The sequence below is a fragment of the Dromiciops gliroides genome, chromosome 2 (assembly GCF_019393635.1).
Source record: "Dromiciops gliroides isolate mDroGli1 chromosome 2, mDroGli1.pri, whole genome shotgun sequence".
Lineage (NCBI taxonomy): Eukaryota > Metazoa > Chordata > Mammalia > Microbiotheria > Microbiotheriidae > Dromiciops > Dromiciops gliroides.
The window spans coordinates 192,764,989-192,782,647 of record NC_057862.1 but is presented as its reverse complement, the minus strand read 5'-3'; the positions used below and the strand labels follow the sequence as shown (position 1 = coordinate 192,782,647).

The 17,659-nt window shown below is 46.3% G+C and overlaps 1 protein-coding gene across 1 annotated transcript in view; it reads left to right on the top strand.

Moving 5' to 3' along the window:
* Positions 1-17,659, top strand: part of SPTBN5 (spectrin beta, non-erythrocytic 5) — a 104,060-nt gene that overhangs the window by 13,434 nt on the left and 72,967 nt on the right. The window contains exons 9-21 of the mRNA XM_043980561.1: positions 553-706; positions 2,611-2,811; positions 3,245-3,451; positions 6,951-7,083; positions 7,963-8,102; positions 8,848-9,048; positions 9,817-9,969; positions 12,030-12,160; positions 12,850-13,095; positions 13,962-14,249; positions 15,501-15,741; positions 16,609-16,748; positions 17,233-17,332. Of these exons, the coding sequence (XP_043836496.1) occupies positions 553-706; positions 2,611-2,811; positions 3,245-3,451; positions 6,951-7,083; positions 7,963-8,102; positions 8,848-9,048; positions 9,817-9,969; positions 12,030-12,160; positions 12,850-13,095; positions 13,962-14,249; positions 15,501-15,741; positions 16,609-16,748; positions 17,233-17,332 (2,335 nt within the window). The remainder of the gene's footprint in view (positions 1-552; positions 707-2,610; positions 2,812-3,244; positions 3,452-6,950; positions 7,084-7,962; positions 8,103-8,847; positions 9,049-9,816; positions 9,970-12,029; positions 12,161-12,849; positions 13,096-13,961; positions 14,250-15,500; positions 15,742-16,608; positions 16,749-17,232; positions 17,333-17,659) is intronic.

The window sequence follows — 17,659 nt, the reverse complement described above, 5'->3', positions numbered from 1 at the left end:
CCCAACCCTGTCACATTCTTGACCAACCTCCTTATTTCTCACCTAAAGTTGGCATGGGAAAAAAATAAAAAAATAAAAAGTTGGCCTGGGACTCTGAGGAACATGCTACCCTACTCAAACCAATGTCAGTGCCCTAAGCATCTCTCAACTCTCTCTGTTCCCCCTGGTACTTCCCTCCCTATCTCCAAGGGCTTCAGCAAGAGAAGTGAGCTTTCTAAGGGTGGGTTGAACTACTCTGTCCACCTATGGGGCTCCGTTCTCTCTATTGTCAGCTAGGTGGCGCAGTGGCTAGAGCGCAAGCCTTGGAATCGGGAAGACCTGAGTTCAAATCCCACCATAGGCCCTTACTAGCTCTGTAACCCTGGACAAATCCTATAACCTCTCTGTGTCTCAGGTGACTCACCTGCAATATGGATTAATTGTAGGACCTACCTCAAATTATATGTAAAGTGTTTTACAAATCTTGGAATGTTATTATATCAATATTATTATTATGGCTACTGTTATTATTACTACTGCCTCCTAAGCCCCCTGGACTGGCCTTTCTCCCAGGCGGGCCCTGCTGGAACAGGCGCTACAGCAGGCTGAGTTCCTGAACAGATGTGAGGAAGCAGAATCCTGGCTCAGAGAGAGGATGCAACTAACTCAGGCGGCTACCTTGGGCCGGGACCTGGGCCAGCTCACAGCAGCTCTGTGGAAATATAAGGTGCTTGTGCTTGCCTCTACCCATGGTCCCCTGAACTTCCTTAATCTCCCTTCTTTCCTCTGTACTCCCCTCCCCTCTCTTCTCCTCCCACTGTGGACCCCCCCATACCCCTACTCCTTTTACCTTCCTTTTCTTTCTGCCTCCACCCCACTCCAGCATTGTAATCCCTTGTCCCCCACGCTTCTGTGCCCAGAAAGTCAGCATGACATAGGGGATAGACTACTAGGAATCAGGAAGACTTAAGTTCTAAGTCTACCTTAGGTACTTACTAGCTGTGTGACCCTGGGAAGGTCACCTAACCTCTCTGTGCCTCAGTTTCCTCCTTTATAAAATAGTGGTAACAATTAAAAGCAGTTACCTCATGAGGGCATGAGGACGAAATGAGGCAAAGAGAAGGTGACCCCTTGGTTGCATTGGTCCATTGGTCTCTTTATTGATGGAAATGAATTCCCTGCCCAGGGTGAGGGGCAGGACAAAGCAGTTGAGAAGGAGAGAGCTTCAGTTCTTGGCCAGTCCCCTTTGGGACTCCTCAAGCTTCAGGCCTCTTCAAGTGTTGAGTCACTATGGCTGCTTCTGGTTTCCAGCTTCTAGAGGGAAGAGGAAAGAGACCAATGATGCAGGCTGCTTGAAAGACTTGGAAGATATGAGAGGAGCTGGCAGCCTCCATCAATCCCCATTCCTTACTTCAAGGAGTTTCTCTCTCTTTGCTGAGCCCTTGTTACCTTGATCCCTATAGGGAAGCTCCTTCACTCTATATTGTCTGGGATATAGTCTGTGTATTTCAGTCACTCCAGACTCTTCATGACCCCATTTGGGGTTTTCTTGGCAAAGACAATGGAGGGGTTTGCCATTTCCTTCTCTGGCTCATTTTACAGATGAGGAAACTGAGGCAAGCAAGGTTAAGTGACTTGTTCAGGGTCACACAGCTAGTGAGTGTCTGAGACCTGATTTGAACTCAGGTCTTCCTGACTCCAGACCCAGCACTCTATCCACTCTGCCAGCTAGTTGCCCCTATACCTTCCCTAATTTCTTTATTACTATAATTTGGATAAATTTATTTCTTTGCTATTCCCTATGTGTGTTCATTGCAGAACTGGTATTTTATGGGGAAAGAGTCAAGCCCTGGATACAGAGCTCGGGGTCTTCCTTCCTCCCCAATAATGATAGTGATCAGAAGTTAGATTAAATTTGATCATATTATCCCTAAACTAACACTATTCAAGAGAGCCAATAGATCTCATTCTTGCCTTGTACCCCCTCTCTCCGAGGAGAACAGGGTAGTGGCTTCCACCCCAAACTTCCTGCACCCCCTTCAGCAGGAATGAAAGTCTCCCTTGGAGAAGGGTTCAGGGAGACGAGGCTAGAAATGTCTCTTATGCTTCCCTTCAAAACATATATCAACAGTATTCCCTACACACATTATAAGCCTTAAGTTGCTGTGTAGATATGAATTGTTACTAGTACCAGTTATTATTAAAATAATAACAATAGGGGGCAGGTAGGTGGCACAGTGGATAAAGCACTGGTCCTGGATTCAGGAAGACCTGAGTTCAAATCCAGCCTCAGACACTTGACACTTACTAGCTATGTGACCCTGGGCAAGTCACTTAACCCTCATTGCCCTTCAAAACAAAACTAATAATCACAATAATCATAGCAATTAGCATTTATATAGCACTTTAAAGTTTGCAAAGTGTTTTACATTCTCATTTGCTCCTTGCACCCATGAGGTTGGTGCTTTTATGGATGAGTGGTTAAATGTGAGATATCCCAAACATTGTCAAGATCGTGATTAGGAATAGTACTTTCCCCCTCCCCTTCCAGGCCCTCATTTCTTCTCCTTTCCCCCTCCCCCTAACATCACCTGATTTTTCTCTTCTGGGCTGTCTCCTCTACTTGGTCAGGCCCTGGAGACTGAAGTCGGCTCCCACCAAGCAGTGTGCATGGAAATCACAAGGAAGGCAAGGGAGCTGAGCCCCCAGAGCCATCCAGGCCAGCCAGACCCACAGGAGAGGGCAGAGAACATCCACATCCAGTGGCAGCACCTCTGGGATAAGATGGCAAAGTTCCTGGCCCGTCTCCAGGCTGCCCTGCTCATCAAGCAGGTACAAGGCTTTGGAGAAAGGTTGGGAAGGGCAGAAGCCATGGACCTCCCTTTCCCAATTGCTATCCTCCAATCCAAGCTATTACTAGGAATTCTTGTGCCAGGGAAAATTTGATTTGGGGTGGGGTGAATAGAGAATTGTCAGCCTCAGGTGCAGTCCAGGAGAAGGGAAAACCAATCCCCCAGAGAAGCCATCCATCAGTGTGGCCAACAGCGCCTGACCTACCAATCCCAGGGAGGAGGCATAAAGGAGAGAGAAGGGTGACCTTAGGAAAAAGCTCACCATGGCGGAAGGACCCTGGGGCTGGCCTCCTTGTGTAAGGCAAAAGAGCAAAAGTAGTGGGCCCCTTGGAAAGGACCATTGGACAGTAAGGGAGTACCTCTTCTGTGCTGGTGGCCTGGAGCACATCTCTTCCTCTATCTTTTGGGTCCAGTATTTTGCAGATGTGAGTGAGGTAGAATCATGGCTGCAGGAGGAACAGTCCCTCTTGGCCAGTGAGGACTATGGGAAAGATGGAGCTGGCGTGTCTGCCCTGCTCCAGCGTCACCAGCGATTGGAGCGAGAAGTGTGGGCCTGTGGGCTGGAGGTGAGGCGGCTAGAGGAGCAAGCCCAGACGGCGGCCACCCAAGCCCCACTCACGGTAATGAGCTTGGCATTGTTGAGATGGGAAAAAAGGATGAGCAATGCACCAGATTGAGGACTTCACTCCAAGTCCTCAAACCCAGGAGGAATGGGAAATGATTCAAAGCTCTAGACCATTCACAATGGAGCAGCCTAATGGAATGGAATGAACAGTATTTGAAATCAGAGATTGTTGTTGTTCCAGTCATTTTTTTTCAGTTGTGTCCAACTCTCCATGGCCCCATTTGGGGTTTTCTTGGCAAAGATACTAGAATGGTTTGCCATTTCCTTCTCCAGCTCATTTTACAGATGAGGAAACTGAGGCAAACAGGGTGAAGTGATTTGCCCAGGGTCACACAGCTAATAAGTGCCTGAGAATGGATTTGAACTTGGGTCTTTCTGACTTCTCCAGCCCTGGTGTGCTATCTACTATGACATCTTGATGACTGAAGTTAGAGGACCCAAGATCGATCTGCTACTAATTAACTTTGTGAGACTGGGGAAATCACTTCCCCTCTCTGAGCCTCAATTTCCTTATCTATAAAATGGTGGGGTTAAACTAGATCATCTCTAAAACCACTTCTTGTTCTAAATCAATGATCTACGCTTCCAGAAATAACTGAAACATGATCCTTTTATCAGTCTTCTTCAACCTCAGGAAGACTCTAGTTCAAATTCCACCAGAGACACTTTACTAGCTGTGTGACCCTGGGCAAGTCACCTAACCTCCATCTGCCTTAGTTTCTTAGTTTCATCTCTAAAATGAAGGTAGTAAAAATGGCATCTGTCTCACAAGGTAAGGGGATCAAATGAGCCCATGCAAACCTTGAAGTGCAATGTGCATGTGAGTTATTAGTGGTTATTATTCTCTCATACCTTATATAGAGAGCATTGAATTTGGACTCAAGAAAACCTAAGTTTCCCATCCATCCTAGCTTCTGACATCTCATTAGTAAAATGAGGGAGTTGGACTCAATGACCTGAAATGTCCCTACCAGCTCTAAATCTCTGCTCCTGTGACCTTTGAACTCACTATTCTTGATGGTCCACCTTACTGCCCCTTTGAGGCCTAGACTGAGCCTTCTCCTTTGGATCAGCCGTTTTCCGAGTGTTATATGGGTTTCTGAGATCCTTTCAAGGGATCCTCCAGGTCAAAACTATTTTCATAATACTACTAAGATGCTTTAGTGAATCAATAAGCATCTGTTAAGCACCTACTGTGTGCCAAGCACTGTGCTAAAGCAAAAAGAGGCAGAAGACAGTCTCTGACCTCAAAGAGCTCACAAATTAAGGATTTAATTTCAAATATGGTAAATACCAATAGATATAATTCATATAACCAAAGCTCTTTGGGGGGAGTCCTCAATAATTTTAAAAGTGTAAAAGGGGAGCAACTAGGTGGCGCAGTGGATAAAGCACTGGCCCTGGATTCAGGAGGACCTGAGTTCAAATCCAGCCTCAGACACTTGACACTTATTAGCTGTGTGACCCTGGGCAAGTCACTTAACCCTCATTGCCCTGAAAACAAACAAACAAACAAACAAAAGTGTAAAAGGGTTCTGAGACCAAAAAGTTTGACAACCACTGTTATAGATCATTAGGTCTCTGGGAAATAAGGATTTTTTTTTTTGGTTTAGGTCCCAAAGGCCACTTTGTTTGAATCTTCATGGCACTCAGGAGCCTCAGTTTTCCTGAACTAAGCTTCCAATGGCCAACACCTGCTGGAATATCTGCTGCTAGCTTACTTTTCTTTCACTTCTCTCACCTTTGCTTTTAAGCTTTTTTGCCCCTTGAAACCAGTTCATGATATTCTTTTTAAGTCCCCTTCGCTGAAACTACAGTTTTACTCAAAAGCCTACTTGGGTCTTCACAAACCTCCCAATATTGTATTGTGCCATCAACCCACAGCAACCTAGCTAACCCTCCTTCACTGATCAACATGGAAGACCATAACAATGACAACAATAACAACTACTACTACTACTATACTATAAATTACTACCACTACCACCACCACTATGACTACTACCACTACCACTACTACAACTACTAAATAAATAAATAGATAAATGGATGAATGAATAAATAAATGGATAAATAATGACAGCTAAAATGTATGTTTTATGAAAGGCAGCATGGTAGAATGAATAGAGTTGGCCTTGGAGTCAGGAAGACCTAGGTTCAGGTCCTACCTCTGACACATCTTTTCTATATAACTCTTAAATAAATCATTTAACCTCTTAATGCTCTAGGTAATTCTCTAAGACAATAGGTTGCAGAGCAGGGGGCCCATCTGTGTTGGAGGATGTGATTTCGTCACAAAGAGTTCCCTCTACTAAAGTCTCCCAGATATTAATACAATATTTTAAGGTTTACAAAACACTTTAATTCACTTGATCCTCATTACAACCCTGATGTAGGGGCTATTGTTATTACTAGTTTTTGTTATTGCTATTCAGTCATTTTTTTAAAGTTGTGTCTGACTTTTCTTGACCCCATTTGGTGTTTTCTTGCAAAGATACTGGTGTGGCTTGCCATTTCCTTCTCCAACTCATTTTACAGATGAGGAACTGATGCAAATCAGGTTAAGTGACTTGCCTAGGGTCACACAGCTAGTAAGTGTCTGAGGCCAGATTTGAACTTGGGAAGATGAGGCTTTCTGACTCTAGGCCAGGCATTCTATCCATTGAGCCACTTACCTGCCCATGGGTATGCCTCATTTCCCCCAAAAGGCTTATAAATTCTTTGTGCGCCAGTACTATACCTCACTCTCAAAGTCACAACTAGGGATTCTTATGCCTGGAGCAAATTTCATTGGGGTGGAGGAAGATTGACTTCAGTGGCAGGCAGCACAAAGGACAGTCACACTGCCCATACCCTGAGAATGGGTTCAGTTGTCCAGGACCAATGGGCCTATTGGTTCAGGAACATGGAGGGTTAGGAGGTATTTCCAAGGAAGGCAGAAGGAGAAAGTGTATGCCCCACCCCATCAAATGCCAGCACCTTGGACCAAAGCCCAGATCTCTCCATTCTGCTTACATACTTAATTTATTATTCACAAAGTTCTCAACATCTTGCTAGGCACAGAGTATCCACAATATAATATGATCAAAGATTCAGAACTAACAAGGACCTTCAAGGTTCTGCCTAACCCCTTTTATCTTACAGATGAGGAAACTAAGGCTTAGACAAGGTAAGTGAGTTGCCCAGGGTCACACAGTTTATGTCAGAGGTAGAATTGAAGTCTTTCTGACTCCCAGTCCAAAGCTCTATCCACTATGCCAACTAGCTGCTCTGAGGGTCTTTTTTTTCTCAATTACTTACAGTCTGTAGCTCCTCACTTGATCCACTTCAGAGCTTCACTCAATCTCCTGGGTAAGGGATGAACAGAGAGAGAGAGACAGACAGAGACAGAGAGACAGAGCAAGAGTGCTAGCTCTGCAGAGATTCTGGCCTAGGGGGTGGTGAGTGATAAGAAGCCCACCTGGAGCTCTGATCAGAGCTGTCCCCTCCTCCAGGTGGAAAGCCAGGGAGTCTGGAGTCCGGTGGATGGGGAAGGAGTCAAGAAGTCCCAGGGCTGGACACAGACCTCAGAAGCCTCAGCAGTGTCTGGCCATCAGCTCCGGGTCAGGATGCGCTTCACATACAGAGGTACCCAGGGTTGAAGAATGGGCTCTGAGGGCACCGTGGGCTCCTTCCTCATCTGGTCAGAAAAGTGTGGGTGGAAAAACAGCCTCCACTCTCCCCCTTCTGCCTGACCCTGCCCAAGGGGATCAGACACTTTGGAGACTGGAAAAGCATGATATCTCCCCTGGCTCTAATGAAGCTGATCACCCCTCTTTCATACCACCTCAGTGTTTCCCCAGTCTTTAGAAATACTCATTCCTAACTTCCTTTAAGACTCAACTCGAGCACCACCTCCCACATGAGGCCTATCATGACCCACTCCCCACCCCCAGTTACTAGCAATCAATCAATCAACATAGATAAAGTGCCTACTATGTGCCAGTCATTGTGGTAAGGGCTGGGGATACTTTCCCCAAACTCACATCACTTGGTATTTCTTTTGCATATTTTTGTACATATTTGTGTGTGTGTATGTATGTGTAGTATCTCTGATAGAGTGTAAGCCTCCTGAGGGCAGTGAATATCTAATTGTTATCTTCATATCCCCATTACTTAGCACAGTTGGTGGCACATAGTAGGTACTCAATATGTTCTGGTTGTTTGTTTGATCAATATCCACTCCTTTTCCTCTATACCAGTTCCTCAGGAATAGCCTAAGCACTGCGAAAAGGGGAGGCTGAGGCAGCCACAATCTCCCAACTTCTTCCTAACTTGGAATCTTCCAGGGCAAGGCCCATGTGTAACACTTGTACTACGTTCACTCACTTCAGCAGGCAGTACTGGGTACAGAGTGTTCAATAAATACTTATCAATTATTTGATTGATAGAAAAGGGCAGCTACTGACTCTCAGCTTCCCCTCCTCCCTCCATCCCATGCTATACTCAGAACACTTCTCTCTCTAGGGGAGAACCTCACCTGGAACCGAGGAGACATCCTGGAGCTGGTTGCCAAGACAGGTCCTTCCACCTGGAGGCTAAAGGACCCAGAAGGTTGCCAGGCAGAAGTGCCAATAAGCTATGTTACAGAGCTCGAACCTCCTCAGGTACTGCTTCCGCAGCCTCCTTCTGTGCACAAATAGTCAAGCCAAGCAAATTCCCTTTTTGGTCATTTCTAGAAATGCATGTCTTACAGAATAAGGGTGGATTTTCTTGTTTGTTTTGGACTTTGGGTTGTTTTTTGTTTTGTTTTGTTTTGTTTGAGATCAGCCTTCCTTATCTGGTACAGACTAGAAGTATAGGGGCCAATTGTGGGCTCAGTCCCACAGTTGGTGGGCACCAGAGCTTTTACATGCTCCGCTCTTGTGGCCTGTGCCCATATTGGGGAAGCTGAGGCTGGAGGATCACCTGAGCTCCGGATTCTGAGCTGCAGCAGGGCTAAAGCCCATTTGGTCAGTCGGCTCTAAGTCTGGCACCAGTGTGGTGCCCTCAGGAGCCTGGCCGTCTGACTGCTTGAGGACGTGCCAGTCAGCAGTGGGGTTGGGTCCCTGAGTGCCAGCACTTCCGGTCTAGGCCAGAGAACAAGGTCCAGTCTGAAAAAAACCAAACCAAAAAACCCAACCCAACCTCATTCTGAGAGACATAAATTCTCTGCTTGCTTGACTATGGGTATCTTTTATCCATTTCTTCAATTTGGGCGAGGGATGGCGATAATTGAGGGGAGAAAAATAAAACTTGTCAACTGAAAACAAACTAAATTAAATTTTTAAAAAGACCATATACACTCACACATGAAACTTCATTCTTCGGGGGAAGCTGCTCAGTGGTCACATTAGCCCTCGATTGGCACAGGTGGCATCACTGATGAACCCCTTCTATGAAAGACCAAGGAGCCAGGAAACCAGGCAGATGTCCTCACAGCGATCTGTCCACTGGGGCACTCAGGAGATCACCAGCCCATTGGAACTGGATCTTCATTTTGACCCTGAAACAATCCGCAAGACCCAGGACCACCTGAACCAGGAGTACCAGGGCCTGCAGACCCTGGCACAGGTACTGGATTTATGTCCTTGCCACCTCTGAAGCAGGAGTTCTCAAAGTGTGGGTCCCTGAGACACTTTCTGAGGATCTGCAAGGTCAAAAAAAAAAACCCAACTATTTTCATAATAATACTAAAGTAGTTTTATTTCTAAAATGGTAAATATCAATAGATAAAGCCCACATAAATTAAAATCTCCCTAGAACTTGATAATTTTTAATGTTATTTTAAATTTATTATTTATTTTTAATATTCTTTTTTTAAATTTTGAGTTCCAATTCTCTTCCCCCTTCCAGTCCCTCCCCAAGCCACTGAGAAGGCAAGCAATAGGATATCAATTCTACGTATGAAATTATGTAAAACATAATTCCATATAAGTCATGTTGCAAAAAAAAATTGCATTCAGAGATTCTCAAGAACTCAAGAGACCCTGGGGCCAAAACTTTGAGAACTGCTGGCTAAAGCAAAGGCCAAGTTAACAGCCCTATGAATGCCCCTCATTCTCTCCTTCATTCATTGTCCACAACCCTCAGAGCATCTAGTTCTGTGCATATGAAGCCTGGGAAAGCATGAAATTATGGGGGAGGGGCTGGGGCCTTGAACAGTAAGACTGGAGAGCTCAAGGAGGTCCTTGGGCCAAGGACCTGAGAAACAGCAGGTTTTTCCCATCTAACCTCGACTCAATGCCTGGAGGGAGCCGGTTGCAGGGGACACCACTCTGTTCTCTCTGCTGGATGCCTTTGTCTTCATCCTGAGGCACCCCAGGGCCTTTCTGTTTTTAGCATCGCAGGACCCGGCTAGAAGAAATGTCTACCCTATTCTGCTTCTATGACTCTTGTGGAGAACTCCAGTCCTGGCTAGAGGACCAGACAGTGCTGTTCCAGACCCTGAACCCCCAGGCTGAGAATGCAGAGGTCGACAGGAATAAATTTGAGGTATAGCCATGGGCATGCTAGTAAAATGTTTAACTACCAGATCTCAACAAACAACAAAAAAAGTTCAGGACACATTTTCAAATTTAATCTGCATTATTAACATATTTTCCATCACTTTCTTGAGTTTAGATCAAAGGTGTCAAACTCAAAGCCAGTGGGCCTCAACCAGCAAAACCTCAGTGCAGTAGAAACAGATTAAAATGTAATTGGGAGGGGCAGCTAGGTGGTGCAGTGGATAAAGCACGGCCCTGGATTCAAGAGGATCTAAGTTCAAATCTGGCCTCAGACATTTGACACTTACTAGCTATGTGACCCTGGCCAAGTCACTTAATCCTTATTGTCCCCCCCCCACACACACAAATTTTTTTAATAAAATAAAAAAAAATAATTTAAAAAAAGTAAATAAAAATATAATACAACATAAATAATGATAACTTGTGATTTTCTAAGTTACTTTGAGGTCTACAGGGATCCCTTTCTATTTCAGTTTAACACCATTTAGACTATCAACAAAACTATAGTTTTACATATCAAGCTCCCATTTGTAGCATCTGCCCATTTACAAGGTGTAAATGCTCACTCTGAAAATTTAACAATCGGGCAGCTAGGTGGGGCAGTGTATAAAGCGCTGGCCCTGGATTCAGGAGGACCTGAGTTCAAAATCTGGCCTCAGACACTTGACAGGTACTAGCTGTGTGACCTTGGACAAGTCACTTAACCCTCATTGCCCCCCCAAAAAAAAGATTAAGAAAGAAAGAAATTTTAACAATCAGCTCTTGGGACTGGCTCAAGTACAGCCCTACCCTGGAGGAAAGAGGCTTCTTGAGCATTTGAGCCCCTATTCTTTCACCTCATCTGTGATTTTCTTCTCTCCCCTCAGGCCTTTTCATTTCCAGATTAAGTCATTTGCCCAAAGTCACATAGTCACATACATAAGTGGTACAAATCCCAGCTGCCTCTTTAGCTCTCCCGCCTGTGAGCGCTCTCTCTCTCTCTCTCTCTCTCTCTCTCTCTCTCTTTCTTTCTCTCATACACACACACACACACACACACACACACACACACACACACACACCACCTGGGATTTGAACCCAAGTCCTCTTACTCCAAATTTAATATTCTTTCTATTGCCTTTAAAGTCAGAAGACCTGGATTCAAATCCTACTTTGGCTGCTTATTTACTTTGTGACCTCGAGAAGGTCCTTCATGTCTCCTGACCCCTGTTTTACGACGTGTAAAATGAGGGGCTTGAACTAGCTCAGTGGGGTCAAATTCAAATAGAAACAGATCCCCGTGGGCTGCATACTGACTTAGAAAACCACACATCGATATCTACATTGTATTTGTTTTAAAATTTATTTTGACTTCCCGAAACCCATTTTAATCTGGTGGGGAGGACCCGGGAGCTATGGGGCCTGTGGGGCACTGGGTTTGACACCTCTGGTAGCTGACCTCATATGTCGCTCCCTGATCTAAATCATGAACCCCCAATTCCTTCTATTCTTCACCTCTGGTGCCATTGTCCTACAGGTTCATGTTGGTGATTTTGGCCTTGAGTAACCACAGATTTGAGGGGCCTCTGGCCCATTCCCCTCACTCCTGCAGGGACCTAATTCCCTGGTTCTGGAACAATGGTTCTGGCCTCTTCAGGAAGGGGTAGGACTGAGGTGGCGCAGTGGATTAAGAGCCAGGCCTGGAGTCAGGAAGACTCATCTTCATGAGTTCAAATCTAGCCTCAGCCACTTACTAGCTGTATGACCCTGGGCAAATCACTTAACCTGTTTGCCTCGGTCTCCTCATCTGTAAAATGAGCTGGAGAAGGAAATGACAAACCTCTCCAGTATCTTTGCCAAGAAAATGCTAAATGGGGTCACAAAGAGTAGGATGTGACTGAAAAATGATTAAACTGAAGTACTGAGGGACCACCATGAAGAAACAGGATGAGAAGTTCTCCCTGTTTTCCTGTGCTAGGAGATGGGGCCTGTAGAGATGTGGATGAGGAGAAAGAACCTATTCAGAGCACTCCCTCTCCTCCCAATCCTTCTTGTCCCCTCACTCAGAATTTCCTCATTGCTCTGGCTGTGGGGAAAGGACACTTGGCAGAGATCAGCAGCTCAGCAGAAAAACTGAGGCAGAGAATTCCTGATCATGCAGCCCGGATCCAGCAGTGGCAACAGGAACTTGGTCAGAGGTAAGACAAGAGCGGGAGTTCAAAATGGGAAGAAAAAAAAGAGGCAGGTGTCTCTGGTGCTTATTTACTTTGATCCCTGGGATGGGATCAAAAGGTCTGGAAGTGAACAACAAAACTAAGTACCAAGGTTGGCCCTGGGTGATGAGAAAATGTGTCCTCTTCCTTTTATGAGAGAGGTGGGGGACTATGGGTGTGCAATGGTGCATATGCTATCAGATGAAGCCTTTGTGTTAGATTAATGGGTCAGTTGGTTTTGCTGAATTTTTTTTCAATCTTTATTATGAGGGAATGTTTGCTGGGCAGTGTTTCTGGGGAGGGGAATATTTGGAAGTTAATAGGATATAAAAACAAGGAACATTGATAAAAACAGAGAGGGAAGAGAGAAAAACCAATCAATGCACAAGTTCTTTTCAAGTGCCTTCTATTCGCCAGGCAGAGTACCAGGTGCTGAGAGCACACAGACAGAAAATGAAGCCATCTCAAGGAGGTTAGGAGAGAAGATCTAAGATTGAGCAGAGGTCCTTGAATAGACCCAGGGTTTGAGGAGACTAATGGTAGCGGAGACCAGATAAACTTCAGATAGGGTGAAGGTTAGTCTAGAAACCTCTGGTGAATGGGGCCTGCCAGGAGGCAGGGGAGGGCAAGATGTCTCAGCAAGGCTGAGCTGCTGGTCTGTGCTCCCTGCATAGATGGGAGCAGCTGGAGGCACTGAAGGAGGAGAAGGGATTGCACCTGGCAAGCATGGTGGACGTGCACAGCTTCCTGCAGGAATGTGGATCCACCCAGAGCCAGCTTCAGGATGTTCTGGTGAAGCTAGAGTCCATGAGGCCAGCGGACTCAGTGGGCAGCAGCGGGCGACGTTCCCTGCACTCAACCCAGCATGAGATCTTGGTGCTGGAGCGCAAAATCTGTTACCTCGTCAGTGTGGTGACCAAGTAGGATCTGGGCCCAGGAGGGTTCTGGAGGAGGGACAAGTAGTAGCGGGTGTATAGAGTAGAGAGGAAGAGATTGGCCGTCCAGGGAGTCAGGAAGGCCTGCCTCTGAGACACACTGTCCCCTCATAACCTCAGAACAAGCCATTCCAACCTTCAGAGCCTTAGGCAACTTGCTAAAACCATAAATTCCAAATGAGTTGTTTGCTCATCAATTGGAGGAAGTGTCCTACACTGATAAAAATACTAAGTAAAGGCAAAAACACATAGCAAGGCATCCGCGGTTAGAGTACCACACTTTGAATCAGAAAGATTTGTGTTCCAATCATGTCCAGCTGTGTGGAGCCTGAACTTAACTTCTCAGTGCTCCAGGGAACTCTAAAAATCATAGGCTGTGATGAACCAGAGGGAGTTTCCTCACTGGGATCAGAACTCCAATAGAATCACAGGGCCAGCAAATAAATAAAAAAATAAATAAATGAAAGTCGAGATGGGGGAGGAGGTGGTGACAGGGTTGAGGAAGAATGGTGGGGAGTGGAGAGCTGAAAGATTTAGAGGGAACTTTTACTGCCCCTACCCCAAGCATAATGAGGGATCCTTGGTGGGGTGGGGTGGGGGGTGGTACAGAGAGATAGACAGACAGAGAAAATGAATGAACACATTTTCTCCTTGAATAGTCTCATCACTGTAGGCTTGACCAGAAAGGATTTGGGGATGGTGTGTGTGTGTGTGTGTGTGTGTGTGTATGTGTGTGTGTGTGTGTGTGTGTGTGTGTGTGTGAGAGAGAGAGAGAGAGAGAGAGAGAGAGAGAGAGAGAGAGAGAGAGACTTCCAGTCCTTCCAAGGCAACCAGGCTACCTTGTGCCCCAGGATTGAAGAGACAAGCCCTACAGGGAGCCCAGTATTGTGGGAACAAGTGGAGACCCTGCAGGCCTTGCTGAAGCGAGTGCGGGAAAGGGCTGCCCAGGCGGCTCAGGCCCAGATCCAGGCCCAGGCAGGGCACAACTTCCTGAGGGAGAGTCGGCAGCTGCTGCTATGGGCAGAGGGCATTCAGTCTCAGCTGGATAACAAGGAGATGGGCGTGGATGTGGCCTCTGCCAAGCAACTGCTGGAGGAGCACAGAGAGGTGCTGGAAGAGATCCGGGCCCAGCAGGAAAGGTAAGGGCAGCCTAGGAAGAGGGAGGCTGGAGTTGGGGAGCAGAGGGAGCCTCCACAGGAGTTTCTTGTCTAAGGCTGACCATTTTCATTAGTAAGGCTTAGCTCACGCACCCCCAAAGTTTCTGAGGAGACTCAACATGAAACTCCTGACACAAGACAAGGAGACAAGGCACATAGGACATAGGATCTGCTCTCAGCCCCTGAGAGGTCTAAGCCACTCTGGTCTGGAGTGGCCTACGCTCTTAAATCAAGGTGGAATAATCCCATGGTATTCCCTCAGCTCTTCAGAGTCATCTTATGCCCCAAATTCAACTTCCAGGGGTTAAATGGATCATCTGACGAGCCTAGTGTCCTCACCACTATAAATATAATAAAGCCTCCAAATGCTTTAATTTGTTCAAGTGGTAGCATGGCAGATAGAGTGGATTTGGAGTCACTAAGACCCATGTTCAAATCTTACCTCTGACCCTTACTATCTGTGTGATGATAGGGAGGTGGGTAGACAGAAAACTAGTAGATGGATGGACAGATGGATGATTGGGTGGGCGGATAGATGGACCAAACAGACCAGACAGACCGGACAGACCAGACAGAAGGAGGTTACAGGGAGGTGGCACAATGGAAGTCAAGAAGGAAAAGGAGGGGCAGCTAGGTGGTGCAGTGGATAAAGCACTGGCCCTGGATTCAGGAGGACCTGAGTTCAAATCCAACCTCAGACACTTGACATGTACTAGCTGTGTGACCCTGGGCAAGTCACTTAACCCTCATTGGCCCACAAAAAAAAGGAGGAGGAGGAGGAGGAGGATTTGGGATATAAAGTCCAGGCAATGAGTGAGGTAAATGATGGCTGGGTTCTTTCCTAAAGTGAGAGGCCCAGGAAGACAATCACCAATAAAGAGAGTAGGGAATGGTAGCCATTAAACCATGCAGAAGGACCAAGGGACTGGATATTGACTTGGGAAATCCTGTATTAAAATTATCAATGTTCTATTGTATTTCTATTTATTTTGTTAAGTATTTCCCAGTGGCATTTTAATCTGGCACTGTTGTGGCCTGTGGGTTGAGTGTTTGACGCCTCTGCATTAGAATATTAATATAAATAACACACATGAGGATATCCTGAATCCCTCTTCCCCAGTGAAGGGTAACAGGATATTTCCAATATGAAAGATAAGAGAATTAATTAGATTAGGGAATAGGGGAGGAGAAGAGCTGATTAAGGCTCCATTTGTTATTCCTTGCCCTGGACAGGATGAGACAGCTGGAGGCTCGGGGCCAACAGCTAGCCAACCTGGAACCACAGGAGACCCAAGCGGTGGCAAGCACTGTGAAGCAGCTGGGTCAGCAGGCTCACAGAGTGGACGTGGCATGGAAGCAGCACCATGGGTGGCTGCAGCGAGGGCTGGAACTACAGATGTTTGTGCGAGAAGCAGATGGCTTCAGTGCCGCCTGTGCCAACCATGAGGCATTCCTCCGCCTGGACAGCCTTGGGGTACACAGTCGAGCCCGGACTGACCCACTTTGGGATATGGAGCTAGGCTGGGGGTGGGGGGGTTGATTCTGAGAACCCCGGGATCAGAATAATAATTACTCACATTTGTGATCTGAGAGGCACCAGGACATAGCAAATGGTGAACTGGCCTCAGAGCCCTAAATATATGGGTTCATGCTGCCTCTGACTCATGCCTGTTGTGTGACCCTAGGCAGGCCAATGAACCTCTCCATGATCTAAACCAGGACTTCTTCAACTTTTTCCACTCGTGAACCCTTTTTCCCCAGAAATTTTTATGTGACCCGGATATATCAATATATAAAATAGGTATACATAACCTTTTACTCTTGCCAAAAATTTTGTGACCCCCACATTTGGTTATGGGACCCCACATGGAATTGTGACCCACAGTTTAAGAAGCTAGGCTCTAAACGATTCTCTAAGACTATGGGTTGCAGAAAAGATGGTGGCCTGCTTTAGTAGAACTTTTTTCCTCTGGGAGTTCATTATGCCAATGAAATCCCAGGTCCATTCCTGATCCCCTATCTGTTTATGATTTTCAACATGCTCTAGTTAATATTATCTCATTTCATTCTCACAACAACCCCACAAGGAAGGCATTGGCATGAGAAGTTATCAGTTCCATTTTACAGAGAAAACTGAGGCCCAAAGAGATTAAATGACATACCCAATTAACAAGTGGTAGAGCAGAGGCTGTAACCCAAGTTCTAGGTTGAAGCTGCAGCGTCAGGCTTCAGGAGAAAAAGGGATTCCTTATGTTTGTCATTCAGAGGGGTGGAGGGTGGAATTGATGGAGAATGCCTTCCTTCCTGCCACCTGGAAGTAGCACTATGTCTGTGTGCTCAGGAGGACGTGGGCGAGGTGCAGAGCTGGTTGCAACGACACCAGGAATTTGACCAGCTCCTTGAGACCTTGGGTCCACGTGCAGAGCGCCTGAGGTCCCATGGGGAGAGGCTGATAGAGAACCAACATTTTGCTACCCATATGTGAGTCTGGGGTCTGGGCCTTCGGGTTGTCTTCTTCACCTTCTCTGCCATTTTGCATAGGGTGTGTTGGTGAAGCTAGCGGGAGCTCAAACCAAGGGGGAAAAAGGGGCCAGAAAGAATTAGGATTTCAATGAACAAGTATTTATTAGGCAATTGCAAGTATGTGTGGTATGGGGCAGCTAGGTGGCACGGTGTAGAATGCTGGGCTTGAAATCAGGAGGAACTGAGTTCAAATATGGCCTCAGACTAGCTGTGTGACCCTGGGCAAGTCATTTAACCCTGCTTGCCTCATGCAAAATGAGCTGGAGAAGGAAATGGCAGACCAATCCAGTATCTTTACCAAGAAGACTCGAAATGGGGTCTTGGGGAATTGGACACAAGTCATTGACTCAACAACAACAACAACAGTGGGGTGTTTGAGCTCTAATTTCTGGGTGAGGACAGAGGCAGAATATAGCCCTTACCCAGAATCCTCCATGCTCAGGATCAGAGAAAGGATAGCAAATAGCCAGGATCGATGGACCAAACTCCAGGAGATGAGTAAACAAAGGAAGAAGCAGCTGCTGGCTTCCCTCCAGTTACAGGTAAGTGTGGAACCCCTGGCATGAAGGAACCTTTCATTGCTGGGGGGTGGGGAATCCCAGAAGACTATCCATAGAGGTGATCCTAGGGCAGTAGAACAGAATCATGGAGGATCTCAGAGCTGTGGTCGGGAATGCAAAAGCCATCTAATCCAACCTGCACCTGAAACATAAATCCACATCCCTTATAAGTGGTCATCCAGCCTCTGTCTGATGTCTAGTGAGGGGGAGGGAGCCCACCACCTCCTAAAAATAGCCTGCTCCTCTTTTTGATAGCTTATGCTTCAGCTGTGTTGACCTTGGGCAAGTCATTTAACCTGAGGACTGTAA